We start from the raw sequence: 25,099 nt of genomic DNA on the forward strand, positions 1-25,099 counted from the left end.
TCCCTCTTAGATTTTCCTTATCAGGATTTAAATACATTCAAGTCAGGGCGGCTCACGCCCAGGGTGGCTCATGCTTATAATCCCATCACTTTGGGAGGCTGAGGCAGGTGGATCACCTGAGGTCAGGAGTTTGAGACCAGCCTGGACAACATGGCAAAACCCTGTCTCTACTAAAAATACAAAAAAATTAGCTGGACATGGTGGCATGCGCCTGTAATGCCAGCTAATTGGGAGGCTGAGGCAGGAGAATCAGTGAACCTGGTAAGCGGAGGTTGCATGAGCTGAGATCGTGCCATTGCACTCCAGCCTAGGCAACAGAGTGTGATTCTGTCTGGAAAAAAAAAAAAGTGCTCAAGTCTTTGGCATCCTAAAAAAAGGAGGGAGAAGGGGTACCTGATTTGAACAGGAAGGAGGGGTGTGTGAGGTAGGACCATTCTGCCTGTAAGAGAAGAAGGAAGAGTGGGAGCCTTTCAGGAAGACTGGGTGGGACTCCTGAGTGTGGCAGGGGGTAGGAGGCCCTGGGGCTCATGTCCTATGGCTATGTTGTTAGGGTGCAGGGCAGGCTGGGGTCCAAGCCTGGGCGGCATGAGAAGGGCGGTGGCTATGATGGCAGTGTTTGTCTGAAACTCCTGCTGAAACTTAATCCCCAGTGTGGCGGTGTTGAGAAGGTGATCTCATCTCTCTTTCAATGCCAGCCCCTCTTTCTTCTTCCCCTCTTTGTAGAGAAACTTATCAAAGGAGTTGTTTATCTTCTGTTTTACCACCTCACCCTTATGACCACAAGCTTTCCAGCTGTCTCTAATCTGACATCTACCCCGCCTCTGCACTTACTAATCTATGCTTATTATTGAGTGGCCAAGTCTACAAGTCTACCATCTGCATTTTAGTCCTCATCTTGCACAAACTCTTAGCAGTATTTAATAACAGGCTGGGCATGGTGGCATCCCAGTGCTTTAGGAGGTTGAGGTGCGAGGACAGCCTGAGGTCAGGAGTTCAAGACCATCCTGCACAATCTAGCAAGACCCCATTTCTACAAAAAACAAAATAAAAAGATCATCCAGGTGTGGTGGTATGCACCTGTAGTCCTAGCTACATGGGAAGCTGAGGCAGGAGGACGGCTTGAGCCCAGAAGGTCAAGGTTGCAATAAGCCATGATTGTGCCACTGTACTCCAGCCTGGGTAACAGAGAGAGATCCTGTTACTAAACAAGAATAACAATGATGATGATGTGATAATACAGACTGCTCCAGTCTTACAACTTCCTTCCTGTCTGCCTGCCTCCTCCACTTGGTCTTCACATGTCAGCAGTCCTCTCTTCTCACCTGATATCTCTGGGTACCTCATCCTGGCTGGTGAGATTTTCCATATGCTGATGACTCTCAAAGTCCTATCACCATAAAACCCAAGGAGACACACACACACACACACACACACACACACACACCCCTAAAAACCTATCTACAGTCTGTATTTTCCAAACTTTTTAGTCCAGTCAACATTTCAGTGAATTATTTTTACTTAGTCTCACAGGCCCTTCTCAGCACACTGGCAACCAATGTTTCCCAGACTGAATTCATGATTATTTCCCTCCAAAGCAAATGTTTGTACTAGTTCTCACCTCAACAAATGATACCAACATCTTCCACGAAACTCCTACTTGGGTCTGTGATTAAATGTTCCTTGTTCAGGGAGGCCCTTCTGGAGACCCTTGGTCTACCTTAGGTTGTCTCCTATTTTACCCTTTCAAAGCCCCTCTATTTTTCTTTCAGTCTTTTTTTGGCCGGGCACGGTGGCTCATGCCAGTAATCCCAGCCCTTTGGGAGGCTGAGGCAGGCGGATCATGTGAGGTCAGGAGTTGCTGACCAGCCTGGCCAACATGGTGAAACCCCATCTTTACCAAAAATACAAAACTCAGCCAGGTGCGGTGGTAAGCATCTGTGGTCCCAGCTACTCAGGAGGCTGATGCAGGAGAATCGCTTGAACTGGGAAGGCAGAGGCTGCAGTGAGCCGAGATCGTGCCATTGCACTCCAGCCTGGGTGAAAGAGCGAGACTCCATTTCAAAAAAAAAAGGTGGAAGGGGCTTGGCCTACCTCAGCATGAGCCACAGTCCACGGCTTGGTTCTTCTCTTCCTACAGGTAAAACCCAATGAGTATTTTAACCACCACGATAACCCCACGTTTGTCCTTTGGACAAAAGAAACATCACAGTGTTTGCTGAGAATCACAAGAATTTCAGTAGGATAGAATTTAATGGCAGTAAGGGCGACCAAGAGGAGTAAGCCAAGGTCTTTGCTGGTGCACGCACTCCTGTTCTGGCCACAGCTACAAAGTGGGCACCATGTGCTGTCCTTCATGGAAGATGTCTGTGTTACCCACCATGAACCAGCACCCTTCTCACCCTTAACAAAGGCCTTTAAGTGCTATCTAATTAAGGTCCTGGGGGGAAAATGCTAGGAGCTGTCAGTAGCTGCCCATTCTTGTTCCCAGACTCTTTACAGACCTTATGTCCTATCACTGATAACTGAGCCATCTGGGGGATGGATGGTCGTGTGACCTGTCCCAAGTCGGAAAGCAAATCAGGAAGGAGCAGGATTAGAACACATCTTTCATACTCCTGCGTTCCACAGTAGAATGTATTACCCTCCATGTTTTTATGGTCAAACCAGGACTTCTCTGCTTCTCATCTATCTATCATTTCTTTTCATTTAACCCTTCATGACCAGCAAATACCTATTTATCTTCACCCTAATTCCTTAGCAATCATAAACCATCCCAATTTCCACAAGCTGGACTGTTCATTCTGTTATCATGGGAAGATGTAGCCAAGTGATGTGACCCCAAGAGGAAGACCAAGTAGAGCACCTTTCGGGTGATTGCATAGTGTCCTTTGAGCTCGTGCAGGGCCCACTTGATGTCCTGACTACTGAGCATTTTGAAGTCGGCCATGAGGAGGTCAGCAGCTTGGATGAAGCAGCGCTGGTCAAGAGACGTCAATTTAGAATAGTCAAAAAAGTCTATTTTAGGCAACTGAAACGAGAGAGAAGCATAAAATCAGAGGCCAGGCAGTACATTTCCCATGTAAGGGAAATCATTTTAAGAATTACATGTGTAGAAAAGAATAACGTTTGTTCTAATTACTCTATAAGGAAGTTACCAGCCCTATAAGAGAGATGAGAAAATGGTGGCTCAGAGAGGTTAAACGAACCTGTCTGGAGCTGACAGACTAGTTTTACTAGTTATAACTAGTAAAGAAGTATAGTTGGGGATTTAAACCAATCTTTCAGCCATCTTCTTTCCATAACATATTTACACACAACTATTTTTTTCTATTATAGAATATGTAAGAGATATAATCAAAGAATCTATGGGGAGTTGGAAGATCAAGCAACAGATCTTAATAAAGTTAGTTCTCGACCATACTTTACCATGTAACACACTAAATGCCAGTTTGGATCACAAATAATGACAATGATTAAAGTTTTTAAAAACCAAACTTTACATCTTGATATGAGATCTGGTTAAACAGATGTATAGTATACACTGTATACAAATCTCACATTAAAAGAAAAAAGATATTCAACTCTAGGTAACGATCTGCATGCTGATGTATTTACAGGGAAGTGTACTGATGTTTTTGCAATTTACTTTGAAATGCATTATAATGAAATGAAACATAACAAAGATGTGCTGATGGACAGACACAGGACATATGTATGATAAAGAGGATACAGTAAACTGTTAACTTTGTAGTAGCACCAGTGGTAGGGATATAGGTGATCGACGTAAAATATTTCAACTTTTCTGTAGGTTTGAAAATTGTCATAATAAAATGTTAGTGTCCTGGCCAATTCTTGGAATTTGCTTTGTAGGATTAAAGATATGGAGGATTCATTTAATTCTTTGTGGGGAAAAGGAAGATAAGAATTACAAGGAAAGATAGAAGTTAAAGACAGAATTCAAAGTGGCTCAGAATGGGAGATCTCACTGAAGTATAGACATATTCTGAAATCCTATGTCCCCCTGCTGGTCTTTAAAAACTTGTCCCAACAAAGCACTTTCTTCCCATAGCGATAACAACAACAACAACAACAAAGCAGAGCATTTCCAGGTAGCGACTGCAAAACAAGAACACCACACTTGCCTTTGTCTCATCCTGGCTGGCCAGCAGACTGCTACTGGGATTTATAATGATTCTATCTTCTCTCTTTGGATAATCTGGGTTTTCCAGAAGAAAATTACAAAGTCTGCAAAAACAAATGATGTTACTTTCATACTGCTTCCAAATCCCACACCTGCCCATTGCTTCAAATGCAATGTTTGAAGAATATAGTCCTTAATCACACATTACAACTGGCCTATCAAGAAATTAAGATGTGTGCAGCCCAGAAAAACTAAACAGATAAATAAACAACAAGTGCACTGCATTCCTATCTTTGTGGAAGAGAAAAAATTTAAAAAGCAATGAACATACTGATTAAGGCAAACTCCTCTGAAGTTTATATATCAGTTAGCTGTTAATGTAATGAAGTCATTACTATTGGTTAAACTTCAAAACTGGAAAATTTGTAAGAAAAGTAGCTACTCTTTGTCAAGAAAACTATGAACAAGAAAGAAGTGGAAACCTGTATTCACATTTACAGTAAAAAACAGTCTGCTAAGAAATGTAATAAATAAATGAAATATAAAAGATCTTCTGTTAATTCATTAATACTTTTTACACCCCTCTGGTAACATAAATCTCTATAGTAATATAAAGCTCTATGAGCCACTGAGTTACACTCGGTTTATTTAGCTAGCTGTTAAGCTAGACTGATGAACAGATCATGTTTTCCTACGAACAGACACTCTTCACACCAAACCCATTAGCTTTGTCTATTATCATCATGAAATACTTCCAAAGTAAGGATATATAGAGTGAGATAACACACATTGATGTGTCACCACCCAGACCCAACAAATGTTAACTATTCAGGCTCTTCACAGTCAAATCAGACAACCACCTTGGAATGACCACACAGTAGTGAAGACAGAGTGAGTGGGGTACAGCTCTAGCCACATTCAGTAGCAAGGAAGTTCCTTTGCTCAGAGGTTAATGGGGACTTCCCCTTTTCTCTGTTCTTTCTCTTGCTCCAGTAGATTCCTAGGATGAACCCCTAGGTGCTATACCTGCAATTCTCACACACCTCCCTTTCTACTGATTCTCTTTTGCCAGATGTCAATAGTAAGGCCTATAATAGTAGGACAGGAGGTCTGGCAGAAAGAGGGCAGAGAAAAAGTGTCCAGGTCTGGCTCCTTTTCTCACCCAGGTGCCAGTGTTTCGGGACTGGTTTGCACGGGTTCGTTTATTCTGCAACCCCCACCGGGGACCCATGTCAAAGTGCTCTCCCTCATCCTGACATCTCAATGCATTTCCTTTTGCCATGACTTCTGGGAGTCCCATATACTTTTTGTCTCTAAGCTCCCTGCTTCCCTACCACCACAGTCTGCCCAGTCTATGGAACACAACGCCAGAGGCCCAAAGAGAGGAAAAAAAGCAGGAAACTCCTCCTATTACAGAGGGAGACAAGAATTCAGAGTTCATTTTCCTTTAAAACCATTGTCATCAGTGGTAATTCTCCATCCTAGAATTCACTGGTGTGCACTGAAGTTATGCAAACCTTTGAAGGCTGACCTGAGAATTAGCCACCAGCAAAAATCCCGTCTGTAGGGAAAGGCTTGAGTTCCAGACAACTCATTACATGTGCATATTTAATGTGGCGACAAACCAGACATGGACTAGCTTTAAAATGGTCTGTTTTCACATGTTTTCTCAAGTACGATACATAAGTACACCTCTACATGAAATACAGGTAGAACAGTAGATATGATTTCTTGAAAAAACAAACGTGTTTGAGCGGTTCATCTCTCCCCAATTCATTTTATATTTTCAACAATACTAAGAACTTCAAATACTGAAGCGCTACAGATATGAAGTTCCACATGGCAGAAATCAGAAGCTCTCACTATAAACTGTCAGAATTCATTTCTAGTTTAATCCCTTCATTATGCTTACCAACAGAGCTCTTCTGGAGATTAAGGGACATTTGGAGGCACAGAAAATGAAGGACACAGTTTTTCTTCTACAGAAACAAGTGGTAGCCTCTGTTCTAATATCTGCACCCTGGGGCAAAAGCAGTGGGGAAGCCTGCCGGACTTCAATCTGCCCACCTCTTCATATGATCTCACGCTTGAGCTGATTTGACATGCTAGCGGATCTAAAGAAGGCACTCCTGCAAAGTAAGCCAGGCTAGTACTCCAGCCTTTTTTTTTTTGAGACGGAGTCTCACTCTGTTGCCCAGGCTGGAGTGCAGTGGTGCGATTTCAGCTCACTGCAAGCTCCGCCTCCCAAGTTCATGCCATTCTCCCGCTTCAGCCTCCTGCGTAGCTGGCACTACAGGCACCTGCCACCACGCCTGGCTACTTTTTTTGTATTTTTAGTAGAGACGGGGTTTCACCATGTTAAACAGGATGGTCTCGATCTCCTGACCTTGTGATCTGCCCATTCTGGCCTCCCAAAGTGTTGGGATTACAGGCGTCAGCCACCACACCCAGCCGTACTCCAACCTTTCAACCCTTAGATAGCTGTTGCTGCCTTCATCCAACTGAAGTTGACCCCGTGTGAGTGAAAGGTCTAAGTTAACCAGCCAGAGTAGATTACCTGCCATGTGGTTCTCCATAGGCCCTTCCTGCTTAAAATATCCAGATGGTTCCATCTGAAGGCCATTTAAAGACACACATAAAGCAACTGAGACTGAGCTACAACAAAATCCCAGCCTGCTCAACCCAGCTTTGGGCCTTATTTCCAGTTTCCATTAACATTTTAGTTTAGTTGTGGAATTAACATTGCCCTAGGAGTCCAGAGACTAAGGGAAAGGAAAGCAGTCTCAGGAAAGCAAGATTGGTTTGAAAAGATGCAGTACAAGGACTGTACATTCCCCTGCTTTTTGGATTTCATGAGAATTTGTATGTGTTTAAGGATCAATATTTGCTTCTGAGTGACACAAAAAGCACAGAGGGTCAGCAAGTCCCTAAAAGTAAGTACATGTGTGAGACTCAGGAAGTAGGAGAACAAAACTGTAACAGAAGGTGTCAATTTGATTACATTTTAGTGATTTTTATAGACAATCTTGAAGATATATTTAAACATGATGTTCATTTGCAGAAGGAGAGAAAAACATTGAAGTATACTTCAATTTCTATGAGGCTAAATTGTTAAAAAATACTAAAACGTGTTATCTGGTATTCAAATCATTGTTCTTTAAATGAGCTAAATTTATACTTTTCTCTACCATTTACATTTTCTGTAATGAACAAACCAGTACCACATTTCATAACCAGGAAAACATTAACAAAAAAAAAAAAAAAAGGAATTCAAAGAGAAGAGAGAAGTAAACAATTCACATGCAAGGGAAATACAATTAGTAAACAAATATATGAAAAAACAGCCAATTATCAAAGAAATGTCACTTCTGCTACTTTATGCCTACACTAGTTAACTACAAAAAATAACATCATAATTCAGTCTTATCAAAGAACTGTTAAAGCAATTCACACATATAAGTTGCTTTTTAGACGAATGGAAGTCTACAAGAAAGTTTTCATTGTAAAAATGTAGTCATTGCTGCTCAATTTTCCTGTAAACCTAAAACTGCTCTAAAAAATAAAGCTCAGTAATTTTTAAAAATGTAGTTATTATTATGTCACTTAGAAACCCAAAAAGAAAGTATTTCAAAAGCTAGGAGGGGAAAAAACTCCCCCACAAACAATTCTGCTGGAAAACAGCAAACATAGCCAACAGAAGGTGGATGCCAGGGCGTGGGGCAAGTAGAGTTCAGGAGACAAGCAGGAGAATGTTCAAAGCTACATTATTTGTGACAGTCAGAACTCAAATCCCTATTAAAAGTAGACGGAAAATTTCATCGCTAAGTGGTATATGAAAAATACATAAACTGTGGTTCTACCCAACATGAATAACCCTCACAAACATAATGCTGAGTGAAAAGAAGTCAGACGCAAAAGACTATAGACTACACAAAATCTTTATATAGTGTTCAAAGAGGATAGCAACGTTCTATTTCTTGAAGATTTCTGGGTTGTGGTTACATAAGTGTTTGGTTTGTGATAAATTATTGAGCTGTGCATCTTTATTTTCTTCATTTTTCTTTATGTATATTATATTCTACAATAACTAAGTTTAAAAACTATACCCAGGCCGGGCGCGGTGGCTCAAGCCTGTAATCCCAGCACTTTGGGAGGCCGAGATGGGTGGATCACGAGGTCGGGAGATCGAGACCATCCTGGTTAATACAATGAAACCCTGTCTCTACTAAAAAATACAAAAAACTAGCCGGGCGACGTGGCGGGTGCCTGTAGTCCCAGCTACTGGGGAGGCCGAGGCAGGAGAATGGCGTAAACCCGGGAGGCGGAGCTTGCAGTGAGCGGAAATCTGGCCACTGCACTCCAGCCTGGGCGACTGAGCAAGACTCCGTCTCAAAAAAAATAAATAAATAACACACACACACACACACACAAAAAAAAACTATACACAATAAAGAATATGTGGAAAGGCTCGAGATGAGTAACTGGCATGTATATAACAAAATGGCTTTTTTTCCTCACTGTATTGAAGGTTAATACCCAGGTAGAGTCTCTTGTTGAAAAATAAAAAACGCTTTAAGAGTGTGGGTAATCCAAGCTGGGTGAGGTAACACATGCCTGTAATCCCAGCTATTCGGGAAGCTGAGGCAGTAGAATCATCTGAACATGGGAGGCAAAGGTTGCAGTGAGCCGAGATCATGCCATTGCACTCTAGCTTGGGTGACAAGGGAAAAATTCTGTCTCTCAAAAAAAAAAAAAAAAAAGAAAGAAAGAAAGAAAAAGTTTGCCGGGCATGGTGGCTCATGTTTTCCAGCACTTTGGGAGGCTGAGGCAGGGGGCTAACTTGAGGTCAGGAGTTCGAGACCAGCCTGGCCAACATGCTGAAACCCCATCTCTACTAAAATACATAAATTAGCTGGGCATGGTGGTGTGCGCCTGTAATCCCAGCTACTCAGGGGGCTGAGGCAGAAGAATTGCTTGTACCCAGGAGACAGAGGTTGCAGTGAGCCAGGATCGCGCCATTGCACTCCAGCCTGGGCAAGAGAGTGAGACTTCATTTCAAAAAGTAAAAAAATAAATAAATAAAATAGAAAAAGTTTGTATAATCCAAAAACTTCAAGACAGGAATCTAAAGTCGTTTCAAAATGACACTGCCCTTGGGGACTTGAAAGAAGCAAAAGCAATCCTCTCTAAAGAAACCAACTCTATCAAGAACTCAAGACATGAGCTTAGAGTCAAACTTAGAAAATATACAAGAAAATGAGGCACCATGGGAGCCAGCAGGAAGAACAGAATAAGATTCCGAAGAACTTAACACATCAGAACAATCACACTCACAAAGAAGCAATGTTTATTGTTTAAAGAAATAAAAAAAGATTAAAAATATAGGCCAAGAGCAAAATTCTAGGAAAATAAACAAGATAATTAAAAGCTAAAATATCATAACTGAAAAACAGTAACACAGTGGATGAGTTAAAAGATTACACTCTGCTGAAGAGAAATTTGTGGGCTGGAAGACACCTGTGAAGAAATCATCCAGAATGCATCTCAGAGACAAAGAGGTGAACTTAGAGACATGGAGATTGTGGGAGAAGAGTTACAGAAGACAGGAAACAGCTACAAAATTTCCAGAACTGACATCACCACCAATCTATGGCCTGGTAATACATACTCTTAACGGTTTTGCCTTACTGAGAAGCATGTTAAGTAAAATTATAAAGATTAAGGGAAGGCCAGGTGAAGTGGCTCACACCTGTAATCCCAGCACTTTGGGAGGATGCGGTAGGCGGATCACCTGAGGTCAGGAGTTCAAGATCAGCCTGGCCAACACGGGGAAACTAACTCTCTCTCTACTAAAAATACAAAAATTAGCCAGGTGTGATGGCGCATGCCTGTAATCCCACCTACTTGGGAGGCTGAGGCAGGAGAGTCACTTGAATCTGGGAGGCGGAGGCTGCAGTGAGCTGAGATTGCACCACTGCACTCTAGCGTAGGCGACAGAGTAAGACTGTCTCAAAAATAAATAAATAAACAAACAAACAAATAAAAATCTGATGACAGTGGTTGCCTCTGTACAGAGGTGGGATCAGACAAGGCCACTACTGGCTCCAACAGTGTCATTGTACAAATTAGAAAACAGTACCTACATTGAGTTAAGTACCTGGAAAGGGGTCCTTCCTTCTCAGCCTCGGCAGGGAAGAAATCCACCTGCACCCCTGACTGAGAACTACAGTATAAGATAGGAACTTTGAGGAAAGGTGTTTAGTGAACTGTCTATTTTGTTTAAGTTTACCACCAGGCTGGGCACAGTGGCTCACGTCTGTAATCCTAGCACTTTGGGAGGCCAAGGTAAGCGGATCACGAGGTCAGGGGTTCAAAACTAGCCTAACCAACACGGTGAAACCCTGTCTCTACTAAAAATACAAAAATTAGCCAGGTGCGGTGGAGCATGCCTGTAATGCCAGCTACTCAGGAGACTGAGACAGGAGAACTGCTTGAACCTGCGAAGTGGAGATCGCAGTGAGCCAAGATCACACTACTGCACTCCAGCCTGGGCAACAGAACAAGATTCCATCAACAACAACAACAACAACAACACAAATTACGACTATTTCACTTCTGCAGATCAGAAGGAGGGGAAAGAATATATTTTCATTTTATATTCTTCAGGAAAACTTATATTTTTAAAAAGCATATTTAAGACTTATAAAAAATTTTTTTTTAAACAGAGACAACGTCTCACTCTGTCTCCCAGGCTGGAGTGTAGGAGCATAACATAGCTCACTGCAGCCTTGAATTCCTGGACTCAGGTAATCCTCTTGCCTCAGCCTCCCAAAGTGCCAGGACTAAAGGTGTGAGCCATGTGTCTGGCCCATATTTATCCTTTTCATAATGAAAATTAAGAAATGCTTCTATGTATTTCTCCAGAGTGGTTGCAGAACACTTTGTTACAATTGTAGGGAGGAAAATGTCTTAACATCTTGACTAAAACACAGGTAGTATCAACCTCAGAAACAACTCAGCATCATAATTCTGTAACCATGCAGTATTCCATAAAATCCAGAAAACAGTCTGTATATCAGTGTCAGAATGAACAAGGTCATTAAAAAAGACATGCCAAGTGAAATAAGCCAGTCAGGAAAGAATAAATACATGAGGGCCTGATAGCAGTCAAATCCATATAGAAAAAAAGTAGGATGGTGGGTGCCATTGGCTTGGGAGGGGGATGGGGAGTGAGTGTTCAATGGGGACAGTGTTTCAGTTTGAGAAGAAGAAAGAGTTCTGGAGATGGATGGTAGTGATAGTTGCATAATAACGTTAATTTACTTACCACCACCAAATTGTATATTTAAAAATGATTAAAATGGTAAATTTTATATTATATATATTTTACCAGCACCACTACCACAAAAAAAGCATGGTATTATACTTACACATTCAGATCATAATAATTCTTCAAATGAATTATTTCCTCAATAAACCCATTTGCTACATCTGGAAATCTTGCTTCCTAGAAACAAGTAAGAACATAATTTACATTTCATTCACTAGAATGGTTTCAAATGCCAATACAAGATGGATGGCAAAAGTGTAATAAAATGATTAAGACTAGAAAAGGGCTGTGAAGCAGGTCTGTGTGTGTCTTCAAAGTCAACACTAGTTCTCAGATTCATCTGTCTACATAGAAGATTAGGTCTAGAAAGGTCTTGAGAGATCTGGTTCTCTGTCCCCATTTTACAGATCCATTCTTCATTGTTTCAACAAATATTGAGCATCTCTGTCTAGACAAAGGGAATCGAAACATAAGTTACAATCTCATGCCAGCCCTCAAGCAGCTCACAACCTCGTGGCTAGATAAAAACACCTGGGTGGCTGGGCGCAGTGGCTCATGCCTATAATCGAAGCACTTTGGGAGGTCGAGGCAGGCGGATCACCTGAGGTCAGGAGTTCGAAACCAGCCTGGCCAACATGGTGAAATCCCGTCTCTACTAAAAAAAAAAAACAAAAATTAGCCAAGCGTGGTGGTATGCACCTGTAATGCCAGCTACTCAGGAGGCTGAGGCAGAAGAATCGCTTGAACCCAGGAGGCGGAGGTTGCTGGGACTACAGGCGCACGCCACCACACCAGGCTAATTTTTTGTTTTTTTCAGTTGAGACAGGGTTTCACCGTGTTAGTCGGGAAGGTCTTGATCTCCTGACCTCGTGATCCACCCGCCTTGGCCTCCCAAAGTGCTGGGATTACAGGCGTGAGTCACCGTGCCCGGCCCTTGTATTACTCTTAATATCACCACTAATAGAGCTTTGTAGGATGACAGAAACATTGTCCTCTATGCTTGATGATGAGGTAAGCTGTTAGCCTCACGTGGCTACTAAGGCTAAGATGTGACTGGTGCAACGGGAAAATTTTATTTAACTGTAAGACATTTAAATGTAAACTGCCACAAGGAGTAAGTGCCATATTGGACAGCATAGGTCTAGGTAATTCAATAAACCTGCTTTAAGGGTTTCCACTTGGAGTGAATTCAAGGAATTTGAAAAAAATGAGGAACTGCAGGTATGACAGCACCAGGCCACCATGATATGCAATTAGAATCCCAGAGAGCTTCCTGAAGGGTTAAGTATAGTAAAGGAACCCCAATTCCATTTTCACGTCTTCAGAGTGTCTCTTTTCTGTATATCTAGATATATACTTCTTAGAAAAATAAAGTCCATACATACAACTTTTTTTTGCAATAAAAAAAAAAAGAAAGAAAGAAACTCAGTATATGTAGTGTCTGCATTTACTTGATAAAACTTACCGTTTCTTTCACTAATAGTTCAACAAGTTCTTGATCTACCTCTGCAGCTTCTTGCCCCCAAATGTTTTCCAAATTGGGCTCTTCAGATTCTTGCATTGGAAAGCCTGGACCTGGCTCTTCATCATCAATTGCTAACTGCTGGTCTTCAAACTCTCCTAGAGGATGGGCAGGCTGAGGAGAAGAGGGGCCTGAAATCCCACCTTGCTGGGGTTCTGGCCTTGGAAAAGCTGGCCCCGGGAATTCATGCTGAAACAACAAGCGGCCCAGTTCTGCTTCAGGCTGCCGTTCCTGAGGAACAACTTGGTTTGTTATTTCACGGGGCTGTTGGTTCAGAGACTGCAAGTAAGGATGATCTAACCAGCAGTCTTCTTCGATGGCCTGATCATCTGCTAGAGCAGCTGACTCTCCTGGATTTGATAACAGCTCTGTCTCTGAGTCTTCGGATGACTGGTTCTGAGTTTCCAAAGGATCGCTTTCAGCGTAAAGAAGGCTACCTTCTTCCAAGATGATGACTTTCTGCTCTGATCTGGGGTTGATAATGTCATTTGCTGCTTCGTTACGACTCGGTCCAGGCTTGGGTTCTTTTTCTATTTGGCCACTTGGCTTAGTGAATTCAGAGATTCCAGGAGGCCCAAGATCCAGAAATTCACCGTAGTCATCCTCAGAATCATCCTGTGCCCCAGAATCAAACAATGGGTTGTTACACACTGAAAAATAGCTGCTCTTATCTGATTCAAATGCTGCTCTAGACTTTTTAGGGCTTTCTTCTCCCAACCTTTTCAGATCTTGCCACTGGGCAGCTGGTTTGATGAGATTGGGTCGTGATCTCTGAGGTTTATTTGTCTAAGAAAAAATGAAATTTTAATAATTCAATTTCTTTCCTATGCCTATCCCTCCTTATGTACTTATATTGAGCTTCCGAGATAGGATAGGAAAGAAACAAAAACACCCTCCCCCTTAACAATACCTATTTTTATATTTATCTTAACATTGAAATTTGATTACACTATGTAGTATCTGTAAGAATCAAAGTAGTCATTCATAGATTAAAGCCTGAGATAGAGTTTGAATTATAATTTATTTTTACTTTTGAGACAGAGTTTTCCTGTTACCCAGGCTGGAGTGCAACGGTGCGATCTCAGCTCACTGCAACCTCTGCCTCCCAGGCTCAAGCAACTCTTGTGCCTTAACCTCCCGAGTGGCTGGGATTACAAGCATGTGCCACCATGTCCAGCGAATTTTTGTATTTTTAGTAGAGATGGGGTTTCGCCATGTTGGCCACGCTGGTCTCAAACTCCTGGCCTTAAGTGATCTGCCTCCCTCAGCCTCCCAAAGTGCTGGGATTACAGGCATGAGCCACTGAACCCGGCCCTGAATTATAATTTAATCTGAGACCACTAAAACAAAAATAACTCCACAGCAGAGAAAACAATGAAAGAATGCTAACACATCAGAAGAATAAGAAATGTTCAAAAAACATATAAAAACAATCTAAATCTCATTAGCAACCAGCAAAATGAAAAATTAAACTAAGACAGTATTTTTTTCCCTGTAAAACTGGCAAACTTTTAAATTAGATAATACCAAGCATTGGTGAGGATGATGAAAATTCTTTTTTTTTTTTTTTTTTTTGAGACAATCTCGCTCTGTCACCCAGGTTGGAGTGCAATGGCGTGATCTCAGCTCACTCCAACTTCCGCCTCCCAGGTTCAAGCGATTCTCCTGCCTCAATCTCCCGAGTAGCTGGGATTATAGGCGCACACCTCCAAACCCAGCTAATCTTTGTATTTTTGGTAGAGACAGGGTTTCGCCACGGCCAGGCTGGTCTTGAACTCCTGATCTCGGATGACTGGCCCACCTTACCCTCCCAAAGTGCTGGGATTACAGGCATGGGGCACCGTGCTTGGCCATGTGTGAAAACTCTTATACTATCATTTACTGTCGGTGAATTTAGGAGATAAATTTGGCACTATTTATTAAAATAAAAAACGTAGCCCAGGTGCGGTGGCTCACACCTGTAATCCCAGCATTTAGGGAGGCTGAGGTGGGTGGATCACAAGGTCAGGAGATAGAGACCGTCCTGGCCAACATGGTGAAATCCCATCTCTACTAAAAATACAAACATCAGCTGGGCGCAGTGGCGCACGCCTGTGATCCCAGCTACTCGGGAGGCTGACGTAGCAGAACTGCTTGAACCAGGGAGTCAGAGGTTGTAGTGAGCCGAGATGGTGCCACAGCACTCCAGAGCGAGACTCCGTCTCAAATAAATAAATAAATACACAAATACATAAATATAAATAAAAAATGTGTATCTGTCACTATTTTTTCATAATGTTCTATAAACCCTTATCTATCTAAAAAGGGCATATACAAGAATATTCAGCATAAACAGAAAAAAGCCTAGAGACATTCTGAAGTTTGTCCCTGAGTGAACGGTTAAATAAACTATTACTTATTTGTGCTACAAAATACTCTACAACTGACCCCTACCAAAAAAGAGGTAGCTCAATCTGCACTGAAATGGGAAGTTTCACTAAGAAATGCCATTAAGTGAAGAAAAGCAAGCTGCAAAATCATACACAGAATGATTCCACTTACTTAAAATACGTCAATAAGACACAAACAAAATCATTTCTAAAAGTATGTGTATGTACACACATGTACATACACATCGATACATACAAATTCAAAGAAAAGACCTGGAAGGATACATGCTAAACTGGTAACAACAGTTCCTCTGGGAAGTCCCTAGAAGAAAGGAGATGGTTCATCTCAGGCTTTAGGGTGGGTCCCTGAAGACTATGCCACTGAAGTAAAGGGGCAAGCTGGAAATACCCTGGACCTCCCAGGGACTGATTCCCAGTGTGGAGACTTTAACTCCCTGAATGTGAGGTGCTGGTGCTCTTACTCTTCTTCAAGAAACCAATTAAGGTCCTCTATAGAGAAAGATAACATCATACAGAATCCCAAAATTTTCGTATGCAATGACTTACACTCAATCAAAAATAACTAGGCATACAAGAACCTAATGCAGCAACAGAAAATCAAAAGAGAAGTAACAGACAACAGAAACAAATATACAGGGATTTCACACAGTGAAGTTATCAACATGAATTCTAAAATAACAGCATGTTTAGGGAAATCAAAGACTAGATTGAGAACTGCAGTCAAGAAGTAGAAGAATCAAACGCAAATTCCAGAATGGAAAATTACAATAACTAAGGTTGGATGAATATATAGTATTTTAAGTAAATATAGTTAAAGAGAGAAATTAGTGCATTAAAAGCCAGGTCAGAATAGCCATAGTAAGGCATAGACAAACTGGACAATTACGTAAGAGACCACGTCAAGAACAAAAAGGTCTTCAAAACATGTAACTGGAGTTGTAGACAAGAAGAAGCTGTTTCTTTGGTAGAGGAGGAGGATGGAAAACAAGGGAGGGAAGGGAAGGAGGGGGACATATAATGGTTAGTTCAAACAACCATTTGAACTAAAAAAGGGATAAAACGTAAGGAGTCACAGATGAAGAGGAAGTAGGACAGCCGTCTGTTTTGTTTAATTCTATAGAATATATTCAAAACCTCAAAGAATACACTGGTTCTGAAGACTCTAACAAACAAACAAACAAAAAACAACCCTCAAAGAAATAAAGAAAACTTCTGGGCCAGGTGCAGTGGCTCACGCCTATAATCCCAGCTCTTTGGGAGGCCGACATGGGCGGATCACAGGGTCAGGAGTTCAAGACTAGCCTGGCCAACATAGTGGAACCCCCGTCTCTGCTAAAAAAGACAAAAAATAAGCCAGCTGTGGTGATGGGCGCCTGTAATCTCAGCTACTCAGGAGGCTGAGGCAGGAGAATCGCCTGAACCCGGGAGGCGGAGGTTGCAGTGAGCCGAGATTATGCCACTGCACTCCAGCCCAGGAAATAGTGTGAGACTCTGTCTCAAAAAAAGAAAAAAGAAAACTTTGGACAGGCACAGCTGGCTCATGCCTATAATCCCAGCACTCTGGGAGGTGAGGCAGGTGGATCACCTGAGGTCAGAAGTTTGAGACCAGCCTGACCAACATGGTGAAACCCCATTTCTACTAAAAACACAAAATTAGCTGGGAGTGGTTGTGCATGCCCGTAATCCCAGTTACTTGGGAGGCTGAGGCAGCAGAATTGCTTGAACTTGGGAGGCAGAAGTTGCTGTGAGCCAAGATCACACCATTGCACTCCAGCCTGGGCGACAGCAAAACTCCCATCTCCAAAAAGAGAAAAAAAAAGAAAAGAAAAGAAAAGAAAACTTCTAAACTTTTTATGAAGTCAGAATCATGTTTATATATAAAAAAAATCTGTCAAGGATATCATACGTACACACAAACCTATAGGCCAATCTCCACTTATGAGATCTACAGAGAAAACACTAATATTAGCAAAAGGAATCCCCAGCAGCACATTATGACTACATTACAACGCCACAACCAAGGGGAGTCTTTTCAAAGACAATAACTTACCAAGAGGTCAAGAAAGAAAAACCACATGACAATCTCTGTAAGATGCTGAAATCAAATGTAACAGAATCCTACATTCACTTTAAAAAAAATTGTTTTAAGCCAAAGTAAATAACTAGTTCCTTAACATAACTAAAAAAATGGTATCTCAAGCAAAAGGCACCATTAATGAAGAAACATTAAAAGTATTCTCATGTATGTCTGTGGCCATTCTTGTTCTTCTCTATCAAAACTATTAAAATTTTTGAGGAAGTACCATCATATAATTAGACAAGTGAAAGAAGTATAAAAATTGGAAAGATCAGATGCAAGTTTTCAAGAAATTAAGAGTCAACTGAAAAATCACTGTAGACAATAATGGTAAGGTGATTGAGTATAAAATTAATACAAAAAACAACAAGGGTTGGGGATGGTGGCTCACGCCTGTAATCTCAGCACTTTGGGAGGCTGAGGCAGGCAGATAACTTGAGGTCAGAAGCTAAGAGACCAGCCTGACGAACATGGTGAAACCCCATCTCTACTAAAAACACAAAAATCAGTCAGGCATGGTGGCACACACCTGTAACCGCAGCTACTCGGGAGGCTAAGATAGGAGAATCGCTTAAACTCAGGAGGTTGCAGTGAGCCGAGATTGGGCCACTGCACTCCAGCCTGGGTGATAAAGCGAGACTCTCTTAAAAAAAAGGTAACAAGGGCCGGGCGCGGTGGCTCAAGCCTGTAATCCCAGCACTTTGGGAGGCCGAGACGGGCGGATCACGAGGTCAGGAGATCGAGACCATCCTGGCTAACACGGTGAAACCCCGTCTCTACTAAAAATACAAAAAAACTAGCCGGGCGAGGTGGCGGGTGCTTGTAGTCCCAGCTACTCGGGAGGCTGAGGCAGGAGAATGGCGTAAACCCGGGAGGCGGAGCTTGCAGTGAGCTGAGATCCGGCCACTGCACTCCAGCCTGGGCGACAGAGTGAGACTCCGTCTCAAAAAAAAGGTAACAAGAACACTTACTCTCCACTTCGGAATGAAACATCGCCTGATGCTAGAGTCACAATAAAGACAACTGAGATCCTTACACTATATTTGTTGTAATTTTGTCCTTTGACAGGTCTAGCAACCCAAAGGGACAGAGACTGTTGATGATCTTGAGGTAACTCAAGGAACACAGGAAAACGGCTAACTCCCTTTTCTGGGAAGTAATGTTTTCCTCACAGAGCTGCAAGAGTTGGAAGTCCTTCTCAGGTTTGAGCTCTGCTGTCTTTTTAGCACCTGATCTCTTTGACTTTGAGGGTATCAAGGTTAGGCTGCACTGTGAGAGAGCATTTGACTTTGCAGTACCTAGGGTTAATCTGGGCTATGGCGGGGCACATGACTTTTGGGAATGTGAGGGCTCACAAAGCACTGGCAAGAACTGTATTTTTTGCTCCCTCTTTGCAGAGGTCTTTATGGCTTGAGTCAAGCCCTCAAGATTATGGCCAGAAAGAAATGTGGGTGCCAACTCCATTTGCTGCTAGCATACAGGGGGGCAGTTTAAAGCTAACCAATCCCAGCTGTGTTGAGTGCAGGGAGGGTATAAACTCAGGCTTTTGGAATCTGTGGCTATGTGGATTCCTTTTCTTGCAGGCTTAGGTGAGGGAGGACTCAGGTGTCTGACTGTGTCAGACAGAAACTGGAAAGTTATTGGCTACGTTGGACATCTTGGAGCCAAAGCCATCCCGGTCCTGAGATATACAAGGTCCAACATAAAAACAGCATCCCTAATTTCTAAAAATTGGAGTACTCTGCCTTCTGGTAGTCCTTCCTTTTCATGTATAAAACTTCTGGCTCTAGAAGCTACAAATAGTTACAAAAGTGGCAAAACTTTACCAAAAATAATTCAGAATTATGATGACCATGATGTGGAATGTTCCAGATGAAAAGGAGTGTTCATCCAAGAAATTCACTTGAATTCTAGGCCTCCAAATTACACGGAAAGAACGAGATTCTTACTGACATTCAGAGGCCTCACAGAGACAACAGGATTCTAAAATAGCTTTTTTGAAAGATTCACTGCAAAAAGCTCATGAAAAACTAGAAATGCAAAATTATCTCCCATACCAAAGACAGATAAACTAATGTAACTCCCACTGCTCTCATTTTACCTGAATACTGCATCTACTCCTGAATATTCAGTCTACTAACTTTGAGTTGCCCTTCTCTGAAAAAAACAGTCCAAATGTTTCCTTACAAAACAGAACAACCTGAAAATATAGCACGTAATTCCTGACTTACATGCTATGGATAAAAACAGGCCATAGTTTAAAAATGTCCTAAACCTGGGGAAGACTTTCAAACATTTTTTAAAGAAACCAGTGTCTTAATTATAACATATGACCCTAGGATACCTGACTTTTACCAGCTAACATAAATTGGTGGGACCAGGGGAAGGAGAGGGAGTAAAAACGGATAAAAGCAGCAGAAGCAGAATGTTATTTTCCTGAGGATGATATTCAGGACCTGACAAGTACCATCCAGTCTACTTATGGGCCAGGCAAAGCCTGAAATATCAGACGTAACCTTTAGAAAGCCATTCCCAAAATGTTTCAGCTCTATGTGTTATCTGAAAGCAAAATAGATGCCCCTTTACAAACTAAGACAGATCCTAAGATTTTGTCTGTTTTTTAAAAATTAGAGACAAAGGCAGACACAGGCACACACCTGTAATCCTAGTTACTCTGGAGGCTGAGGCACGAGAATCACTGAACCCAGTAAGTGGATGTTGCAGTGAGTCAAGATTGCAGTACTGCACCCTAGCCTGGGCAACAGAGGGAGACTCCATCTCAAAAAAAAAAAAAAATTAGATACAGGGTCCCAGGCTGAAGTACAGTGGCACAATCACAGCTCACTACAGCCTTGAATTCCTGGGCTCAAGTGATCCTCCTGCTAGGCCTCTCAAAGCACTGGGATTACAGGTTTTGAGCCACTGTGTCTGGACTGACCTTTAAGGTTAAGGAAACAAAAGTAGGCCGGGCGCGGTGGCTCAAGCCTGTAATCCCAGCACTTTGGGAGGCCGAGACGGGCGGATCACGAGGTCAGGAGATCGAGACCATCCTGGCTAACACGGTGAAACCCCGTCTCTACTGAAAAATACAAAAAATTAGCCGGGCGAGGTGGCGGGCGTCTGTAGTCCCAGCTACTCGGGAGGCTGAGGCAGGAGAATGGCGTAAACCCGGGAGGCGGAGCTTGCAGTGAGCTGAGATCCGCCACTGTACTCCAGCCCAGGCGACAGAGCAAGACTCCGTCTCAAAAACAACAACAACAAAAAAAAAACAAAAAAAAAAAAAAAAAAAGGAAACAAAAGTTACCTAAGAGGTCAGGGTTCACAGTGACTGGTATGGCAACTCCCTAAATTCCTATGCTCCAAGAAAAACCAAACTGTTGCTAAGCTCCCTACCAATAGGGTGTATCAGGCAAATATCAGACCCCTCCCTAACTCCGATTTACAACCCAGAAACCCACTACAACTCTTATTGGGACAGAGGACTGGCCTTACAAACATCGTTTTCTGATAAATGACTACATATAGATCTTAAACCAGTTTCTGCCAGCTTATAGAGGCTGCACACAAACTGTCTTTGTGCCCTACAGTTCACCTTTTGAAGGAAAAAGCCAAATTCCACCTCATTTTAATGCTGAAACTCCACCCCAGGGAAGCTCTGGTTAGTCTTTGGCAGCCCTGAAGTCAGTAACTGATTAAGAAACTAATTAGGAAAGCTAAATTCCGAGTAGCTGGGATTATAGGAGCTCACCACCATGCCCAGCTAATTTTTGTATTTTTAGTAGAGAAGGGGTTTCACCATGTTAGCCAGGCTGGTTTTGAACTTCTCTGGCTGGGACCAGAAACCCAAAATGATGGTAACTGACAGTGGCAATGATGCCTTAAGATTTGGTCAGGCCCTGGGTGAAAGCCTAACAAAAAATGAGGAATTGTTAATTAAAAATTATAGGAGGCCACTGTTTTGGACTAAGTGTCTGCACTAGACCCCAAAAGACCAGACTAAAACTCAAAACAGAATCATCCATGTAAGTTTCATGTTACCAAACTCAAACCTGGGAAGTTCATTTGACCTTCCTAGAAATCGAGAGAAAGAGTGAACAACCAATTTCTTTTTTTTTTTTTTTTTTTTGAGACGGAGTCTCGCTCTGTCGCCCAGGCTGGAGTGCAGTGGCCAGATCTCAGCTCACTGCAAGCTCCGCCTCCCGGGTTTATGCCATTCTCTCGCCTCAGCCTCCCGAGTAGCTGGGACTACAGGCGCCCGCCACATCGCCCGGCTAATTTTTGTATTTTTTTAGTAGAGACGGGGTTTCACCATGTTAGCCAGGATGGTCTCGATCTCCTGACCTCGTGATCCACCCGTCTCGGCCTCCCAAAGTGCTGGGATTACAGGCTTGAGCCACCGCGCCCGGCCAACAACCAATTTCTTAAACAGGGCAGTTTAAATCTCCAATGGGTATCATAATGAATTCCCTCTGCTTTAATCCTTATACGGGAAAGGTGGCCTGAAGCAGCCTGATGTTAACTAATCAGTTATTTTTCTCTTTTCTGTCTCCTTGTCCCAGTCTGACAAGAAAAGTAACTTTGAAAGGACTTTGCTTCTGCTCTTTTTAGCTCTTCTCTATAAAGCCAACCACTTCTGCGAAGCTCAGAACACCTACTGAATTTTATGGAAGGAAGTGTTGATTGGTTCTAGAACCACAATAAAGCCAATTGGGATCTTTAAACTAAAAAAAAAAAAAAAAAAAAAAAAAAAAAAAGCAACAGACTTGTAGTTTAAAAAACACAGTTTAAAAGTACAATGAAAGGGCCGGGCGCAGTGGCTCATGCCTATAATCCCAGCACTTTGGGAGGCCGGGGGAGGGGGGATCACGAAGTCAGGAGTTCGAGATCAGCCTGGCCAAAATGGTTAAACTCGTCTCTACTAAAAATACAAAAATTTGCCAGGCGTGGTGGCAGGCACCTATAATCCTAGCTACTCGGGAGGCTGAGTTAGGAGAATCGCTTGAAATCAGAAAGTGGATGTTGCAGTGAGCCGAGATCACGCCACTGCACTCCAGTCTGGGCAAAAGAGCGAAACTCCGTCTCAAAAAAATAAAAGTACAATGAAAGAAAAGATGTCATTCACAAAAGGAACAGAAAATATAGAATAATCAAGAAAAACAAAAAATATTCAAGATCTATATTAAGAAAAATTCAAAATGCTTTCTGGCTGAGGAATATAAAAAGTCTTGACTACATGAAAAACAAAATTTGTTCTTGGTTAGAAAGAGCAGGATCATAAAATTTTGCTCTATAAATTTAACAGGAAGATTTGTTTTGGATTAGGCAAACTGATTACATATATATCTATTTATATTTTGGAACTTAAAAAGTTGATTGCAAACTCCATATAAAAATTAAGTGCAAGACTATCCAGGATGATTCTGAAAAATGTGGGATAATATGGAGAGAATAAGGCCAATCCAAAAGTAAGATACACTATAATGTTGTAGCAATGACAACAGTGCAATGTGGTGCATTAATAGTCAGATGGAACAACGGTGCAGATACTCAGTCCAGAAGCAGACTAAAACATACAGCTTCTAAATCTAAGGGGACATGAGGTAGAATGGAAAAGAGGCTGTTCTCAGAACGAGTACAAGAGGTGCTCTTAGCTGTTTCTAAAACAAGGCCCACAAGAGTGGCTGAAAACTCAGATCACCAACTTGCAATAATGTCTCAATGTAAGTTTAAAGAAAACTCACTTCTGTCAGGATGACATCATCATCCAGGTCCTCTTCTTCATGCTGCTGAGAAGCTGGGGTGACCAGCATTGGAATCCCTTCCTCATCTGAGGAGTCAGATATGGTGATGGGCCCATCTCTGAGATTGATCCACTCTACAGGAAAGCAGAGAACACTGTTACTGGGAGGCTGGCACTATCACATCCAACCCTTTAAGTTTGTCCTGACAAGCGTACAGCCTAAAGTCAACTTCATGGCTACTAGTGTAACGTACCTCCTTAAGCAGCCCATGCACTTAAGCATTAAGAGCCATGTTTCTATGCTGACTTTTGCCAATAACACATTTTGGGAACTGCTAGAGAACATCTGACAATTACTATGCTCAAGATTATCAACTTTTTCTCCTACTAGGTTGGAGAAATCTGTTCATAAAATTTTCTGGACTGCCAATTTGTTTAAAGTGAAATAATGGTCTCTAAATCCATCTCTATTCCTCCCGGGAATAAGTGGCTATTTTATTTAAATTGTTTGGTCTGAAAAAATTATCACTCAAAAATAGTAAAAGTTTAATTATTTAAAATATTGAAATTTGCTCTTTAAGAATCATTTAAGCGAACCTATTTCAATGCTTTAGTTAAGCACCCATTTAGCACCTATGACAGTCAGCAATTTAACTTTCCAAGTTTCCTTTAAAATATATAATCTAACCAGGCCGGGCGTGGTGGCTCAAGCCTGTAATCCCAGCACTTTGGGAGGCCGAGACGGGCGGATCATGAGGTCAGGAGATCAAGACCATCCTGGCTAACACGGTGAAACCCCGTCTCTACTAAAAAATACAAAAAACTAGCCGGGCGAGGTGGCGGGCGCCTGTAGTCCCAGCTACACGGGAGGCTGAGGCAGGAGAACGGCGTAAACCCGGGAGGCGGAGCTTGCAGTGAGCTGAGATCTGGCCACTGCACTCCAGCCCGGGCGACAGAGCGAGACTCCATCTCAAAAAAAAAAAAAAGAAAAAGAAAAAGACACACAATCTTGGTGTACCCAATGAAAAAGTTGGTTTAGGTTGGGCACGGTGGCTCACGCCAGCAATCCCAGAACTTTAGGAGGCCTAGACAGGCAGATCACTTGAGGTCAGGAGTTCGAGACCAGCCTGGCCAACATGGTGAAACCCCATCTCTACTATAAATACAAAAATTAGCCCGGTGTGGTGGCATGCAACTGTAATTCCAGCCACCTGGGAGACTGAGGCAGGAGAATCGCTTAAACCTGGGAGGTGGAGGCTGCAGTAAGCCAAGATCATGACACTGTACTCCAGCCTGGGTGCTAGAGCAAGACCCTGTTTCAGGCAAAAAAAAAAAAAAAAAAAAAGGAAGGAAAGATGGGAGGGAGGGAACTGAAGGAAAGGAAGGAGGAGAGGAGGAGGAAAGGAGGGAAGGGGAGGGAAGGGAAGGGAAGGAAAGGAGGGGAAGGAAGGAAGAAGGGAGGAAGAAGGGAGGAACGGAGGAAGGGAGGAAGGGAGGAAAGGAAAGGAAGAAGGAAGGAAGGAAGGAGGGAGGGAAGGATGGACGGAAGGAAGGAGGGAGGGAGGGAATGAACGAACCTATCACCTTATAATAAAGTCCAGTGTTTGACAAGATACCACACAACATACCACATGTAAGGTTCCAATTAGCTTTTCAAAGTACAAAAACACAGCACGGTCTACAAATCAAGTGTACAGCTCTATGAATTAACACAAAAGGGACATCTGTGAATAATCACCACCACAAGGTCACGAAATATTTATAGCACATTAGTAGCCTCCCTGTGCTTCTCCCTATCTCTGCTCTCCTTCATCCCCAAAGGGAGGATTTCTAATTGCACAGATAAGTTTTGCATGTTTTTGAGTATATATTCTGTGTCTGGCTTTCCTGTAAATAATG

General features: G+C 42.3%; 1 protein-coding gene across 1 annotated transcript in view; it reads right to left on the reverse strand.

Moving 5' to 3' along the window:
- The window catches only part of LOC117072204 (E3 ubiquitin-protein ligase RNF216-like), a 65,318-nt gene that overhangs the window by 15,550 nt on the left and 24,669 nt on the right, over nt 1-25,099 (reverse strand). The window contains exons 3-7 of the mRNA XM_033192119.1: nt 23,202-23,335; nt 12,937-13,608; nt 11,572-11,648; nt 4,143-4,245; nt 2,864-3,028 (exon numbers count right to left, since the gene is read on the reverse strand). Coding sequence (XP_033048010.1) covers nt 2,864-3,028; nt 4,143-4,245; nt 11,572-11,648; nt 12,937-13,608; nt 23,202-23,335 — 1,151 coding nt within the window. The remainder of the gene's footprint in view (nt 1-2,863; nt 3,029-4,142; nt 4,246-11,571; nt 11,649-12,936; nt 13,609-23,201; nt 23,336-25,099) is intronic.

This window comes from Trachypithecus francoisi, unplaced genomic scaffold (genome assembly GCF_009764315.1).
Source record: "Trachypithecus francoisi isolate TF-2019V2 unplaced genomic scaffold, Tfra_2.0 Lachesis_group4, whole genome shotgun sequence".
NCBI lineage: Eukaryota > Metazoa > Chordata > Mammalia > Primates > Cercopithecidae > Trachypithecus > Trachypithecus francoisi.